The 17127-nt window shown below is 35.9% G+C and overlaps 2 protein-coding genes and 1 long non-coding RNA gene across 3 annotated transcripts; 2 read left to right on the top strand and 1 right to left on the bottom strand.

The window, feature by feature from the left end:
* Window positions 1-48: 48 nt before the first annotated feature.
* On the top strand, window positions 49-1737 carry LOC113465317 (non-histone chromosomal protein 6-like). The gene is made up of 4 exons (XM_026820254.1): window positions 49-355; window positions 712-833; window positions 1099-1355; window positions 1576-1737. Exons 1-4 carry the CDS (start codon window positions 297-299, stop codon window positions 1690-1692), a joined length of 555 nt encoding a protein of 184 aa, XP_026676055.1. The 5' UTR covers window positions 49-296; the 3' UTR covers window positions 1693-1737.
* Window positions 1738-2145: 408 nt separating this feature from the next.
* LOC103525035 (glycylpeptide N-tetradecanoyltransferase 2) lies at window positions 2146-7551 on the top strand. Its single transcript, XM_026820247.1, has 6 exons — window positions 2146-2444; window positions 2823-2939; window positions 4756-4784; window positions 5191-5381; window positions 5934-6071; window positions 6424-7551. Exons 1-6 carry the CDS (start codon window positions 2161-2163, stop codon window positions 6442-6444), a joined length of 780 nt encoding a protein of 259 aa, XP_026676048.1. The 5' UTR covers window positions 2146-2160; the 3' UTR covers window positions 6445-7551.
* Window positions 7552-8859: 1308 nt separating this feature from the next.
* On the bottom strand, window positions 8860-9502 carry LOC113465600. The gene is made up of 2 exons (XR_003390257.1): window positions 9365-9502; window positions 8860-9012 (listed from the first exon to the last, which is right to left on the bottom strand). It is a non-coding gene; the product is annotated as an uncharacterized LOC113465600 (long non-coding RNA).
* Window positions 9503-17127: the final 7625 nt, after the last annotated feature.

Here is a 17127-nt window from a genome sequence, read left to right as displayed (position 1 = left end):
TATCATTTTCCACACGCCAAGAAAGGACGGGAATGGCCTATCTCAACCCGGTACATAACCATACCCTGAACTCCTGAACCTGGCTGGCTGGACGGGCTGGACCCTGCTCTGATCCTGATATTCCATTATTCCTGATTTTCCTGACTCTTTTTAAGTTTTAACACAAAGAGGGAAAAAGTGAGAGTGAGAGGCTTTTTAGTTTTTTACCAGATTACTTATTCAAAAGTGGAGATAGTGACATTTGACGGCGTCAGGTACTTTGTCATTTCAATAACTGTGTTTTGTAATCCATCACCATGGCTCTCTTCAAGTTAACCACTGGTGTGTTCACCGGTGGGAATGTGTTTAATTTAAGGTAAGTAGTCTAGAAATGATTTTTATTTCACAGTAGTTATCATAACCAGTGGTGGGCTTATGACAGTCATATTTAGGGGGTTGGATTTTTTTTTTTTTAAGTGTGTACTCAGATTTGTTGCTGATCCAGAGGACGGGCCATAGCTAAGTAGTGCCCTTGTTATTTACTCTTTACCTCAACAAAGGAGAAAGAAAACTACACTTGAATCACTCTTAAAACAAGTATCTTCCTTAATATGGACAGTATGGGCTTTGGAATGAATTCTAAAAATAATATATAAAAAAAGAGAGTGAAGGTGGAACCTTTATTATTAGAAAAATCTGAATTCAAATTCTTTCTTAATCTATTTTTTACAGGTCATGTTTAATGCCCCATTTGAATTCTGTGACCACAGCTGGACTGAAACAACAAACATCTCAGCCTTTGAGTATACCTGAGAAACCTAAGAAACCTTTAACTCCTTATTTCAAATTCCAAGGTGAGAAATTACAAGTACTACGTACCCCTCCAAGTTGGTTACCTACCTTTATGTAGCTCTGAAAAATGTATGGCTCTGTATCTATTTTCTCTCTCTGAATATGATTGCCTTGTCCCAAAAGAATTTAAGCAAAATAATTAAATTTAATATCATAGGGATATTAGGTAGGTACCTACCTACCTAGGTACCTTTTATTTATTAATATAATAATATTAAATTTCCATGTTGTAATTTATAATCTAGTTGTTCATCTTCAATATTTCAGGTCAAATCAGAAATAAAATCATGGAGAGAAACCCCAATATTAAAATCATAGAAGTTACAAAACTTGTGAGTGAAGAGTGGAAGAAAATAGGTGAAGCAGAAAAGAAACGACTAGAAAATGAATATGCCAAAGAGAAAGAAATATATGCTCAAAATGTTAAGAAATATCATGATGAACTGACACCTGAGGCCATAGAATTCTTGAGGAAAGAAAAGGAAGTCAAAAAACAAAAGAAAGAAAAGAGGGAAATGAAGAAAGTAAGTATAAAAGGGGAAAGGAATAGACATTAAATCAAGCATAGTATCATAATCATAGGTAATAATAATGTTTCAGATAGAGATGATGAGTTCACTGAAGTTAACATAACATTGACTTGGTGCTACATCACTTCCATATTATTGTCAGACTACTTACATCTTTTCATGTACATACTTTCTAGTATTCACCTACATATTTTTATTTAATTTTTATTTTCAGCTATTTAGAGAGACTGGAAAACCAAAGAAACCAGGAAATTCATTCTATCTCTTCATCAAAGATAATATAGACAAGAAAGAATATGAGGGCAAAAGCTATATGGTAAGTAGGTTTTAAAAATGTTTAGTAAAATATGAACCTTTATCACATTAATAATATGAAGCCTGGAATCACTTTTGCCTTAAGATATATATACTAGTAAATCTGTTCTAGAACAGGTAACATCGTAACTTCAACTGTTTTCTTGATTTAGGTTCCTCTTCTCCATCTCTCACGATCTTGATATACTAGATATATATGAAGGAGGGGCGGCCCAGGTCACCCACGATCCGCTGGGCGAACCTCCCGGGGAATCCCCTATTTCTCCTTCTTCCATTTATTTACACGATCACTACACTAGAAAATTTAAACCCTTTGAGAGTTTTCTTAGCTAAAGATAAAATTTGCAATACATCTTATACTTAAGTACTGTTTAATAGATTTAAAAACAATATTCCTTTATGCATCAATTGAAAATGTTTAAGTACATACTTTCTCTTGACTCTTTAACCTCAGATCAAAATAGTAACATCTCACACAAAACTGATGGAATTTAATATTTCAAAACCCCATCATAACTCAGCTAATTGTGTATATGACTCTGTATTTATAGATGAAAAAATCACAACCAATGGACCCATTGAGCTTGACAAAAGTCCGTCAGAAATCCGAGCAGAGCCCTACTCACTACCTCCGGGTTTCCAATGGGATACTCTCAACCTGGATGATCCTCTGGTGCTCGAAGAACTTTACAAATTACTCAATGAAAACTATGTAGAGGACGAAGATTCCATGTTTCGTTTTGATTACCCACAAAAATTTCTACAATGGTGAGTGCTAAAAGAAATATAAAAAGAAAAGGTAAATATTGAGAAAATTAAGATATTGAGGTGTGTAATGTGTTGCTCCTTTTCCAGAGATTTTTTTTCTTTTTTTCTCATTCCAATAGGAAATGTATTATTGTATATCATCACTTGTTTTATGTACTCCCTAATTGAATAAGTTTCACCCTCATTGGTAAATGAGTAAATGTTATTTGTTTTTAAAGGTTGTGCTAAAAATAGATAGACCTTATTATCTCTAAAGAAGATTAGTTACATTGAAAATGATTTTCCTTTATACAAAAGAAAAGTGTGTTGTTTTTGTAATGGATTGGCAGAGTGGTGCATTGGAAATCAAATCTCAGTTCCATGTGATTTTCATTACAGGGCATTACAAGCACCAGGCTGGTGTAAGGAGTGGCACTGTGGGGTTCGAGTGTCCAAGAGTAATGTATTAGTTGCCTTCATCAGTGCCATTCCAGCGACCTTGTCAATATATGGCGTGTAAGTATATGAATAAAAAATTTCACATATATGCACAATTGTCTTTGAAAAAGATCAGGAAAGACAATCACTTTAGTTCTTTGTGCAAAACAGTTTTAGTTAGAAATACACTTGAGCTTATGGGGAGTCATTAGTATAGCTGTCCTGAACGATATTAACATTGTGGGGAAACTTTGAATTACATCTTTCTGACTCCCCAATAGCTCACGTGACGTAACGTGATGTGATAGTAGTGTGTTTCTACCTTTACAGGCTGACATGGTTTTTCACAGCAAGAGTTTGTGAACTTTTACTGTCACTCGGAATCTCTTTTCAAGAACGTTATTTCATAGGTAAGTGCTCATTTTGAGTGACCAGTTTAGTTGGCTTTACTCTAGGTTCAGTGTTAATGTTGGGTATTTTTTTGACATCTGTATTTCGTGTTAGTTTGGTGTCTAAAGAGCTGGATTCTGCATTGTGAGGTACATTTGTATTTTCTTTTGAATAAGTTGGCCTAGGATCAGCAACTGGTTTTTCAACTTGACTGACATCTGAAATGGTAAAAATGGGATTTATTATTATCATTATTTTAACAGTCTAGCCCTTGTAATTTTTGGCTTATTGGAATGTAAGTTTTATTCAGCCTATCAATGATGAGATCTATGTAGTACCTACTAGGGTCGCTACTTAATTAAAGAATAAATAACAATAAATTTCTTTAACAATAAATTATAAAAGGATTACCTGAGGATGAACAATTGGAACTTTCTTGTGTGTCGCATTTGCTCAAAACTTTGTCCAACCTTTTCTGAGCATTCTCTAAAATTTTCTTTCTTCTAGCTTCTGCTCTAGCAGCAACATCTGAGACACTCATGATGCCTGAAATTGAGAAAATACTTCACATTACCCTAAATTAGATATGAAATCTAGATCTCAGCTGCCTTTTAAGGACTGGGTCACAAGTTCAATTCCCACCCGGGTGAACTTTATCCTGGACAGATGAGTTTCTTTCTAGAAGCTGGCTTTTTACCCCATCCTTCCTTTATTATTACAATAGTAATAAAAAAAAGGTATAGTGGATGAGTGGATGGGCTATTGTATTTGCTTTGGTGTTGTCAGTCTGTCACTCTGTCTGTCTGTCCCCATAGGACTTATCCAAACCTGGTCGACCTATATATAAAATTAAAGGTCTTTATATCAGGAACATGAAAGTGGTGGTGCAAAATTTTGTCCAGAAAACCATAAAGCAAAAAAAAAAAAAATGGTTTTTAGTGGATTTTTTCACATTTTCTCACACAAATGAGCTCTGATCTTGAAATTTGACGTGACGACCTATGGACTCAAAGCAAGAAAGTTTTAGATGACACTTCAGTCAATAATTTAAGACTGGTTTTAGCATCACCTGTGTTAAGCTATGCCGAAAATAAATGGATGGGTGACTTAAACATTATATTGGGAATAAAGGGAGAACAAACTCTGGTCTTGATTTTAAATCATTACACGAAAGTAAAAACAAATAGAAAGTAAAAATCAAATCAATAATAGTAATAAACTGAATATTAAACAAATTAGGTAGGTACATAGGTACTGATTTTCTCTAAACACGATCAGATAAACTACGGGCTAAAAAATTCCTGGAGGGACGGGCCCAGCTTGTTCCTATCCTGTTCTTTCTTCTATCTAAGTAGAAAGTAGCTTTAAGGAAGAGGGAGTGTGTGACAAATCCTTTCTCTCTTGTGTACCTAGATTACTCTAGGTAGGTACTCGGTACTCACCTACTTATTTACAAAATACTTCACGGCAATCTTGATTCAAGAAGAAAACTTGTATCCTTCAGACAACTTGTATTTGGTAAAGACAATGAAAGTGAAGTTCCATACCCAGTGATAGTAAAATAGAGAAATACCGATAGCCGATAATCCTAAGACTTTCTTGGATTTGGAAAACTTGGAAGAAACGGAAAAGTGGAAAAACCAAAAACTAGGCACTGGCACACTGGCAGTACTGGTAGTGGTACTCAAAGTTAGGGTAAAAGAACACTCAAATAAGCATCATTCAATAGGATAAGGAAAGTCGTGTGATGTTCACACCAGATTTTTTATTATTTTGAAGAGTTAATAGAGGGAACTGTAAGTGCTAAGGTCTTATCGTCCTGAAATCAGACAGAAAAGGGATACAGGATAAAATCCATCCCGAGCGGGAATCAAACCCGCGGCCCAGGGATTACAAGGCAAGCGCGCTACCAACCAAGCTAACTAGGCTGGAATTGTAGGTGGTTATTTATTTATTAATCTGCTACCCATGACTTCTGTCACAGACATGGTAAGCTACTACACGTTACCGTCTACCGTGATGAACCATGAAGTACACAAGAGTATTAAGGCAGCCTACAGCTTCTACAACGTTTCCTTCAAAACCAAATGGGTGGATCTCATGCAAGATGCGCTTATTACAGCTAAGAATGTAAGTTTTTTCCCTGTCTATCTAGATTCTAGTAATATTCAATTGTGTTAAGTATAAATGCTAGTTTCAAATATAGTTCCCCACAATACGCTAAAGTTTTTGACTTGACCTAAACCCGAACCACCAACCTTCAGATTCAAAGTCCACGGTGCTAACCTGCCCACCTATTTACCACATAAATATACATACTTATTATCTTTGTCAAACAGGAAAGAGCAAATTGATTGACATTTTGAAGACAGACCCAAACCTCTCTTGTAAAAAAAGTCGATACCTAAGTATAGTTATTTACAGATATTCCGAATACACTTACCTACTTATTGTTTCATTACAAATTTTCATCAGTAAATGGTTTCTTCAAATTAAATTGATCCCAAAGGCAAGGAAATCCTAGACCCTTGCCAAATGAAGTGTGCCTGAAGGCATGTGATGTGTTCCAGTCCACTCGACCTCAAGACCTTGTTTATACTACGGGACTGAAGTGACTTTTCAATCTCATTCTAGCAGTATAAGCAGGGTAGGTACATCCTATTCTTGTTTTTGATTTTCCAGGAAGGATTTGATGTGTTCAACGCTTTAGACTTGATGGAGAACAAAGAATTCCTGGGACCCCTCAAGTTTGGTATTGGTGATGGAAATCTTCAATACTATTTGTACAACTGGAAATGTCCCTCCATCCCTCCTAACAAGGTAAAAACCACCACTATTTTGAATTGTTGACCTAAAAGAACTACTTGTCCTACTTCGACAGGCTAAATTAAGCAATTTTTTACGTTTCTTTGATAGAAGGAACTGTAACAACGGAGGTCTTATCTTCCCGAAATCGAAGAGATTTGGAGGACAGGATAGGAGAAGCCAGCTGTTCTGACAACGAACCTTATATGTTTAGGATAAAGTTTGTCCCGGGCGGGAATCGAACTCGCGATCGAGCGCTTGCAAGGCGGAAGGTTAGCTAATTCGGCCGACAGATGTCATTTATTATCATGAAAATTATGTTTTATTCTTACAATAATCTCATGATCTCATGATCTCCTGATTTCAGATCGGACTGGTTCTACAGTAGACACGATCCTAATGGAACATCACCTTTACCATTTTAGACCTTACCTACCTAGTACCTATCCCGCCCCCCTTAGCTTCCTACTCCAGGAATAGCAAAAATGTGGAATGTGTCTAGTCACCCTTTCCCTCTCCCAGTCTGGCCCCAGGGTCACCCAATAGTAACAACTATGAGTATTGAATAAGTATGATGTCATACCTTATTCAATAGGAACGAATGGCTGGTATGTTATTCTTCAATATGTTGTCATACTTTAATAGGTATGAACATGATTCCGGTATAAAAACTTCATGTAGCGCCATAAGGCTATGTGACTTTTGAATTGTAGCAAAGAAGGACTTTTGAGTCGTCTGTTGCCAGTCTAAATGTATAGACTTGTAGTAGAATGGGTCTTTTTTTTCTGAACCTTCCTTTGTAGCTCAATATTTAAGCAGTCGCTTGGTAATGAAAAGGTTCCAGGGTTAAACCCCGGCCAAAGCATGTACTTTTATCCTCATTAATATCATACATTAATTACAGTACTGTGTACTAATTACTGTCTAATTTCCTTCGACCTCCAGGAAATAGGTATGCTTACATTCACAGATTTCTGACCAGGGTCCAACTAGTGATTTTTTAGTTGTAATTTTTTTTCGAGGTATTTCACATTCTACGTAATTTGTGTTTCGATTTACATTTTACAGACATCAACTCTGAACATCTTATGTAAACTGCTTGCTTTATGGGACTTTTGGCCCTAAGCTGACAGTTTCAAAGCACTACTTAATTTATTTTCACATCTTTAGCTGGAAACAATCCACAAGCAATGAAATTAATTTAGTGTTTTGGATAGCCAAAATCCAACTTGGCCCATTGTGCCTTGAGTTATTTTGTTGAAAGTATAAATCTTCGTTATATTTTCACCAAGATTACTCAAATATCTCATATATTATGGTTTCAAACAAGGTTGTATAATGTATACTAGCATTTTGTACACCATTGAACTGAATATTATCAACTAAATTGACGCTTAATACCCACGTATTGTATCACTATAATATATATAAAATGTAATTTCAAACAATGCTATAAATTTTTATCCAATAAATGAAATTTGTTGTAAACTCAAAAGGAAGAATATTGTATTATTACTACCCATATCGGACCAGATACCTATTTTGAACTTGGTGAGTTAGGTAATGTTGCTGTATGTTTTTATTTACTAATCGGCAGCAACAAAATCAAGTACCTTTATTATTTATTCTATTCTATTCAATATCCAAATATTATTATCCTGAATCGAACAGGACTCAACTGTCAGGAGAAAATCCAAAGTTTACATTCTCGTAAAGATCTTACTAGACTTGATTGTAAATTGTAACTAATCTAAATAATTGGACCTAACTAGACTAGGTTGATTTAAGAGTACCTAGGTATAAATTTAGAAACACCGGTGTATTGCGTCAAACAATCCTTGTCATCCAATTTTGTCCTCTCTGCCAGAGTCTCAACCACGGTGTTTGGCACTTGTTCTCCTGTCCATCCAAACCCACAACTCTGGATCCAACCTCCCTCTGGACTAATCCCGTGTTTTTATTATTTCAGATTAAAAAAGAAGAAGCAGAAAGCTGATGAAGGTTCTGGTAATCCTTCTAAAGCCGTAGAGAATGGTGGTGGTGGAGAAGATCAAGCAACTAATTCTGAAGGGGGAGTCAACTTTTCTATTCAGGTTTGTTTATTTCTCAATTCAGCATGTCACCCATTCAGTCTATTGCATATTAATCTACAAGTTAAATAGTTTTTGTTTTTCAAATTTTCTTGTAAAATATCAAACTTCAAATTGCTAATATTGTTTAAGTAGATACTTTTTTGAATAAATATCCAAGTTGAAAATCCCCTCCTGAGATCCAGGTTTCCTATTCAGATGGGTCCTAATTATTAGACAGATTCAACTTAATATTATATCCTAATATTTAATATGTCAGTAAGTAAATATACTTAATTTTATGTATACAGGAAATTAGAAAAGCAATGGAGGTGTTTTCTTTGCAACAAAGGTCTGCCAAAACACCCGAGGAGGCTCTTCAAAAGCAATATCAATTCTGGAGTACCCAGCCAGTGCCTAAGATAGGTAGTTATACTTCAATAATTTAGAATAACATACCAGCCATTCGTTCCTATTGAATAAGGTATGACATCATACTTATTCAATACTCATAGTTGTTACTATTGGGTGACCCTAGGGCCAGACTGGGAGAGGGAAAGGGTGACTAGACACATTCCACATTCCATGCTATTCCTCGAGTAGGAAGCTAAGGGGGGCGGGAAACATATTGAAGAATAACATCCCAGCCATTCGTTCCTATTGAATAAGGTATGACATCATACTTATTCAATACTCATAGTTGTTACTATATTGGGTGACCCTAGGGCCAGACTGGGAGAGGGAAAGGGTGACTAGACACATTCCACATTTTTGCTATTCCTGGAGTAGGAAGCTAAGGGGGGCGGGATAGGTACTAGGTAGGTAAGGTCTAAAATGGTAAAGGTGATGTTCCATTAGGATCGTGTCTACTGTAGAACCAGTCCGATCTGAAATCAGGAGATCATGAGATCATGAGATTATTGTAAGAATAAAACATAATTTTCATGATAATAAATGACATCTGTCGGCCGAATTAGCTAACCTTCCGCCTTGCAAGCGCTCGATCGCGAGTTCGATTCCCGCCCGGGACAAACTTTATCCTAAACATATAAGGTTCGTTGTCAGAACAGCTGGCTTCTCCTATCCTGTCCTCCAAATCTCTTCGATTTCGGGAAGATAAGACCTCCGTTGTTACAGTTCCTTCTATCAAAGAAACGTAAAAAATTGCTTAATTTAGCCTGTCGAAGTAGGACAAGTAGTTCTTTTAGGTCAACAATTCAAAATAGTGGTGGTTTTTACCTTGTTAGGAGGGATGGAGGGACATTTCCAGTTGTACAAATAGTATTGAAGATTTCCATCACCAATACCAAACTTGAGGGGTCCCAGGAATTCTTTGTTCTCCATCAAGTCTAAAGCGTTGAACACATCAAATCCTTCCTGGAAAATCAAAAACAAGAATAGGATGTACCTACCCTACTTATACTGCTAGAATGAGATTGAAAAGTCCCTTTAGTCCCGTAGTATAAACAAGGTCTTGAGGTCGAGTGGACTGGAACACATCACATGCCTTCAGGCACACTTCATTGTGAAGTATGTTGCCAAATAGTGCCCATACTTTGCATTATTTACCTTTATTATATTGGACTAATAAATAAAGTGGATATATTCATAAATAAACTCTTGAGTGGAAGGCAACCACTAGGCGAGGTTAATGCCATAGGCGTTCTCTACCACCTAACCCTTAGAGCTCCATTTTTATGTGGTCAAATTCTCAAATAAATGAGGATACAATTCAATACCTCGGCTGGGATCGAACCCACGCCCTCCTGTTTACCAGGTGAGCGTCTTAAACGTTTTGTGTTGCATCCTTGTCACATTTGTGAACTACATACCAAATTTCAAGTCTCTAGCTTGGTTTACCAGGTGAGCGTCTTGACCACTACGCCACCGAGACAGGATAGTGATATCCACAAGTTGTATTTATTTTCTTTTGTGCCATACATTCTACAGTTTACATCGTGATATCCCTGCTGTACAATTTATCTGTTTCTTTCGCCGTCTTTGCCCGTATTCTTCTATCTCAGATTATTTATCTTTCTTTGTGATTTATTGTCTCTAGTTCTAAATGTGTGTAAATAAACTTTAAATCCATGTGTTGTATAAGCTTTCAGAATGCTCACATACAAGGCCAATATAAAGTATCACTTGGGAAGACAAGTTTTCAGCAAAGTTCTTTTTTTTTACCTGGGTCCTATTCCATGCAGAGTTCTGTATTTCAAGCGCTGACAACTAGTCTAGTAGTTTTTTTCGGTTGGAATGCTTTGTACTTCATTGAAGAGGGCCCTGGATCAAACTTGCAAATCATTTCTAATATGAAAATGGACAAAATTATAATTAAGGAGATTGGTTATTTGAAGAGAGAAAACTTTGTCTGTGTTCCAAAAAATCAAAGGTTAAATATTGAGTATTGGTGATATGCACGTAAATGTATAAAATAATAAATATCGAACTTTATTTTTTATTTGTATACCTACTAACTTTCAAAATGATCTCTTTATATTTTAGAATAAAATTTATTTTCAACCTTTTGTGTAGATTGACGTATTAAATGACTGTTTTCCATTCAATTTTTCATTCTTTCAAGGGACCAAAAGAGAAAAGTTCCAAAGCGGCGATGAAAATATCAACAATGGAACGCAAAATAAGTAAATATTAGACACTAGAAACCAATTTATAATTAATAGAAGAACGTGGGTGCAAACAATTCAGAAGTTTGACATACAGGGTGTCCAAAAATAAACGAGACATTCAAATTTCTTGAAAACGAATGAAGATAGAAAATTCGTGTTTTCGCTGATTGTAATAACTTTTTGGGGGACATTTACTGGTGACTTTTGGAATTTTACCCGGTGTCCCCTTCAAGCTCATTTTATGGTCAACTTTTATTTTTTAAATAGAACCCTATATTTTTGAGGTCGGAAATGAAATCAGCATTAAAAAGTAAGTTCATTTTGTCTAAAACTTTTTTAATCCAATTTGAATATTTCGAGATAAACACTAAAAACCCTTGACTTTGAGCGCCATTTTTCGGTCACGTGGTACGATTTTGACAGCGCAAAAATTGTTTTGACATCGAATCTTACGAATAATCAACTTGAAAAAGTCATTCCTATGATCATCAATGGGGTTTTTCACTTATTTTTACTCTTTTACTGATGTTCACAGTTGAACCTGTTAATCTGAATGTACACCTCGATTCTTCTTTCGAAAAACCCATTAATGATCATAACGTGTTTTGGCACTAAAAACTGACCATCGAAAATTTGACCCGATTACATTACTTTCCTTCCTATAGGATAAGGAAAGTAAAAAAAGGCTCGCACAGGGTGAAATTATTTATTGATTTGGCTATTTTGTGTCACCCTTTTTGGCTCAGCCTGGAGGGAAAGAGTGATATTAAAAAAGTAAAAAGGATTCAATTTTAGACTTAAGAGAAAAAAAAACACAGTTTTTAGGGAAATTGTGATTACCTGTGATTTCGCCATCGTTCTCTACTACGAATGTGTACACTATTCCATCACGCGGCAAAAACCAATGCTTGAACTCTTCCTCCGAAAATATTGGCGCTAAGTCGAACCGGAGGAAAAACTGAAAAACAGAAACACAATATTTCATTTGATAAGGAATAAAACAAAGAGAATATAGGTAAAAATGAAGTAAGAGGGTAAAAAGTACTGAAATGTACACCAAAACTAATTAGAAATTAATTTTCCTTAAAGAAACATCGGAAAAGCTCCTCCCCTCGAACCGTTCGATTATATTAGTAATCCTTCACATGGTTGTTAAAATTGCCCATCAGTGTCTTATTGAGTGTACAACCACTTGACTTGTGGATTTTTTTTTTATCTCTGTCTCTCTCTCTCTCTCTCTCTCTTGACATGTGCCAAGTTTTTCGCAAATATACTATGTACTATCGGACTGAAGAACATGATCGATTCCAATACAAGCCGTTTTCTGAGTGCAGGTGGAATTGCGTGGGACTTCCATAGCGCAAGCATAAATCCAGTTCCTCAAGAATTGGCAGTACCAACCACACCAGATAAGTATAAGTAATGTCCATTTATCAATCTCTACAACGATTGTACAACTTGAGAAGACAATCTTAAGGTACCCATTTTTCTGACAGCACAATATAAATTGACAGCATGAAGAAGGGGGAAGAAGTATCTATCTTATAACTTCAGTAAAATATTACTACCTCCTTCAGTAAACACAAAAGTGTGTACTTGTGTAGGCTACGCGCTAAAATGTACCATAACATATCTATGACAGGACAATACTCAATACATCTGTTCTGTACCAGGTAGTTGACTGCACCTAGGAATATCGAAAGTCTGGATAATTTTCCCATCAATTCTCACAATGGCTTGGGTTTATCCGCGACAATAGCAAGATAAGGAAAGCAAACAAAACCAACTAGGTAAGCAATATAGTGAAATACGTTGACATAGCACACACCCTCGCTGGTGTAAATACTAATCTACATAGCTATCCTAGAGTTCCTGTGCAGTGTTAGGTATCTAAGATTCTAGGTACCTACTAACTTTGATAACCTAAAATAAGGGTGAGGCACTTTAGAATCTACTAGATGTAAGTTATCAGTGGGTTCTTACCTACTTCTACTTGAATGAATAGGACAAGTTAGTGTTATAGTTCTGGAAATGTAATATCTAATAATCTAAGTACTACAGTTCTGAGGGAATTTTGATAAGAAAATCAGGGAATAATTAGACTTATGTGAAAGGTGGAACAATATTTCAATACTTTACCAGCTTTACCTTACATAGAAAACTTCTGTTCAGTTTACTGAACTCAGAATGATGTGTTCTCCATAGCTATCCTAGAGTTCCTGTGCAGTGTTAGGTATCTAAGATTCTAGGTACCTACTAACTTTGATAACCTTCTAAATAAGGGTGAGAAGTGTGCACTTTAGAATCTTCCAGATTTAAGTTATCAGTGGGTTCTTACCTACTTCTACTTGAATGAATAGGACAAGTGTTATAGTTCTGAGGGAAATGTAATATCTAATAATCTAAGTACTACAGTTCTGAGGGAATTTTGATAAGAAAATCAGGGAATAATTAGACTTATGTGAAAGGTGGAACAATATTTCAATACTTTACCTTACATAGAAAACTTCTGTTCAGTTTACTGAAGTCAGAATGATGTGTTCTTTTGTATCCATTATAAAAGGCCAACAATAACAGAAAAAAAGATATTGTAGGTAATGAACTTTCCAAGTCCAGTTAACTCGTAAGTGTGTAAATAAGCATTAAGTCACTACATAAGCATGTACTTAAGTACATACTTTTCTTGAGTCTTGAAATTTCATCTGTAAGTAAGTAAATTTGCTGAACTTCACAATCATTAGTTACATAGGTAAGTAATGGATATTTATTTATCTACACCTTGAGAGCAGTTAATTACTTTGAAACTTGGCAATTATTGTTTGTTCAAACAGTACTTAAATGAATAAGTAGCTAGCAATAAATTTATAAGTAAACCTTAAGGTATAAAATATTCTATTAAAGGCTCAATCTTTTCAAGATTACAATGGACCTATGGAGGGGTGTTTGACAAGCCAGACTTTAGATGTGGAACTGGGTATATTCTTATAATAACTTATAAGTAAGACTTGGAAGTAAGTAATTATTGTTGATAAATGGAATCTGTCATTGAAACTCTGGCATTATCTGTGCAGCTAAGGTACTTAATACATAGTTGTAAAAATGCCAATAAAGTTGTGATAGTGCATGTGGAGGATAAATACTAGGAAGGAAGAAGAATTCTAACAAAGTTCTAACAAAAAGAGGGGGGAAATGAGAATTTTATATTGAAATATTCCAGATGACAGGTGTGTATTCTGTAAACTCCTCAACAGTCTAACGTGGAGGTGACTTCAAGAGTGGTAATTGAATGGTTCAATGGTTACTCAATTGTCCTACACATTAGGTAGATACTTCATAAAGGAGGCTTGTTTTTCAAACCATCCTGTACTTGTGAGCCTTCAAGGTAGTGGGTAATCTCACATGTTCTCAATGAGACAATGCACATATTTATCAATTTTGTATTCATTAGCTTTTAACTTTACTGTGCCTGCAATGGTCAAGGCCAAAGGCCAGCATACTGAAACAACTCTCTACTCTCTGACAAATGAGATTTTTATAAATGAACCTTGAATAAATAGGTACTTATAATGAAGATACATTTTAAATGAATCTTGAATAGGTAAGTGGGTATAATGGAGATACAACACAGAAGAAAAGACTTAACCAAATCAGAAAGTTATTACTGGGATGTTTACTTACATTGCTTCCATCCTACCTATTTCAAAGTTTGGGTAATAAATTTGGACAGCCCAAAAATAATAATATTTCCCTAGAGCATTAGTTTTTAACCTGTATACTTAATAAGTAGACGTCAATGTGAATTACCTAGCACGGTATCTACTAAGTAAAAGGTGGCAATTTAAACATAATAGGGTTCTGCCTGTCTAGGTATAAACTCGGGGAAAGAACTGAGTACGCAGAACATCACGCGAGCAACACTGTACGTTAGTTATAGAGTTTATCTTGGTAAATTAGTAATAATTATTTCATATCAGAAAAAATATTGTCGGCGGAGTGACCTTCAAAGTAAAGAAATGTGGCAAAAGTTTTTTTCTACGCGACGTGTTTGACATATTTTTAAAGATTCGTTAAGGTTGTGCCTATTGTAGGAGGACCCTCTAAGACGGGTAAGTCTTGTTATCATCTATTGGAATCACTTTCATAGCTCAATTTTTGTTAGAAGTTATGTGTAAATTTCAAAATCAACTGGTGCTAATGTACCTAGGGACAAGACTGTATAGTGTACTTCGGGGGCTGTCCCTTGTTACATCAGGTATAATTCTTGGTGATTTAAATGAGTAACTTACGGTGATGTACCTGGAGACTGTCCCTAGAGTTACATAAGGTATTTCTGGTGTATTTAAATGGGGAATTAAGTGTGATGACTGTCCCTAGGTACATAGGTTATTTTATAGTAATGCTCTTCCTATTGTTCATTGCAGGGGACTTCAGAATGCCTAGGTCCAAAACTGGTAGGGAAGAGGAAGGCCTGTGGATTCCTTTCACTAATGAAATGTGGATCCTTCCACTAATGAAATGTGGATCCTCACTAATTTTTAATTATTGATTATAACTTTACGAAACAGGGATCTCATTTTGTTACATTTTTTGGGGAGGAAATATCCTATACTAGCTGAATTCCGTCGCCTCTCGCTCCGGAATCCGCTAGTTCATCTCGAGGCATGGTCCAAAATTGGTAGAAAATAATAAAAATACTGGTCGCGCCTGCGCGCTCCCCCATTAGCTGCATAGTTATCAAACTAAAAACATAAACGAAATTCAAAATAAAAAAACACAATAAAATGTTCTTCTTTTTGTTTCTTCTCTACATATAATGTTGTATGTGTATTTCAAATGTGGTCTCTAGGTACATAAGCTGATTCCCTAGGTACAACTAGATTGATGGGGGGTACTTAGTGGACAAAAAGAATTGAAATTTTGAAATTGAAATTCAAAGACCAAGGTCGGTATAGGACATAGATTTTGCACACTAGATTGAATGGGAAAACACGATATATATTTAGCTTCTCGATTAAAAAAGGACAAGGGAATTCGGACTAAAAAAAAAGAAAAATAAAAGTTTAATTTCTGTCCACTAGGTACGCCAGACTGACCCTACGTTAGTGAATCATAACGACAAACAATAATAATTACCTACTGGTAATCAACTCTAAGATACCAAGATAATGGTTTGTGGCAATGTTAAACAATTATAAATTATAGGGTGCTTACTGTTACTTAGGTATTAAACAGGTTGAAAATCCCTGCTCTAGGAGTACGGTACCCCAACTTCCTGGCTACAATTAAGGTACATAAAGAGCATAATTGTGGTGAATTAAAAAGAGATGTTCGTACCCTACTAATGCTAGAAAATAATAAGTAAGTAAAAGTGAAGTATTAATATGAGGGTTTGTGACATGTACAACAAGTTATTTGGTCTCTTACTTCTTTCTTCATCCGTGGATAACTTCCGCATACAATGGTCGAATAACTTGAGAGGGGGCATTCCATAGGGCCTCCGATTTGGTGGTGTGGGGCTGCATATTCTGATCAAGGGGAGCTCCTACCAGTAACCTTGTTATGATGTCATTAGGAACTTGTCAACTTTTTTAGGAATGAAAGAGCTTTCTCAATGCGTGGTCCTTCCTTTAGTAAGTCAGGGCCTCTTTTTTTTTTTTTTTTTTTTTTTTTTTAGCTATTTTGTCAGCCAGGACACTTGAAGAATTGGTCAAAAATACCCTAAATTAAGTAAGTGATGGGCCAAAAAGGATGGTTTGTAAATTCATGAGTCCCAAAGGGAATTTTGGGAGGAAATTGAATAGGTAGTATTAGGTACCTGATGGTTTGCCTCTGACTTCATCCAATCCCCAGTGTTACATGGTATCCCCATGGCATTATATGCTAAAATATAGGAGGGCGTGATAAACTGTAGTGTCCTACATGGAGTCTCATCATGGGGAATCCCTTATCTACATTGTCCGCCCACTTACCAGCTATTTTTCACAAGCTTCACCTCTTCCACCGACTGATGGGCAGCCACCGAGTATCCGAAGTAAGACCCATTCCGGCCATACTTTACGATGGGAAGTCTCGTCTCCAAATTAAAACACAGTATCACATTGAGGGTAAGTAGTAGAACAACACAAGTTCGTAAGGATTGTAAACAAAGTTCACACAAAACACTCTTCATCTCGCCCGACAATATTTCAAACGCGCTCCGAGCTCGGTCATACCTCCATCATCTTATCACAAACACAAACTGAAATAAAAAAAAATCTTCAAAAAGAATGAACAGGAGAGAGGAAGAAAATTAAAAGCAAAACAAACTGCAACTGCATTCCGACCCCCACTTTTACCACTTTCCCCTACTTTGTTCTAGGAGGTTACAGAGTA

The sequence above is a fragment of the Diaphorina citri genome, unplaced genomic scaffold (genome assembly GCF_000475195.1).
Source record: "Diaphorina citri unplaced genomic scaffold, Diaci psyllid genome assembly version 1.1 scaffold133, whole genome shotgun sequence".
Taxonomy (NCBI): domain Eukaryota; kingdom Metazoa; phylum Arthropoda; class Insecta; order Hemiptera; family Psyllidae; genus Diaphorina; species Diaphorina citri.
Note: the sequence above shows the minus strand (reverse complement) of the source record. Positions and strands in the feature narration are given on the sequence as shown.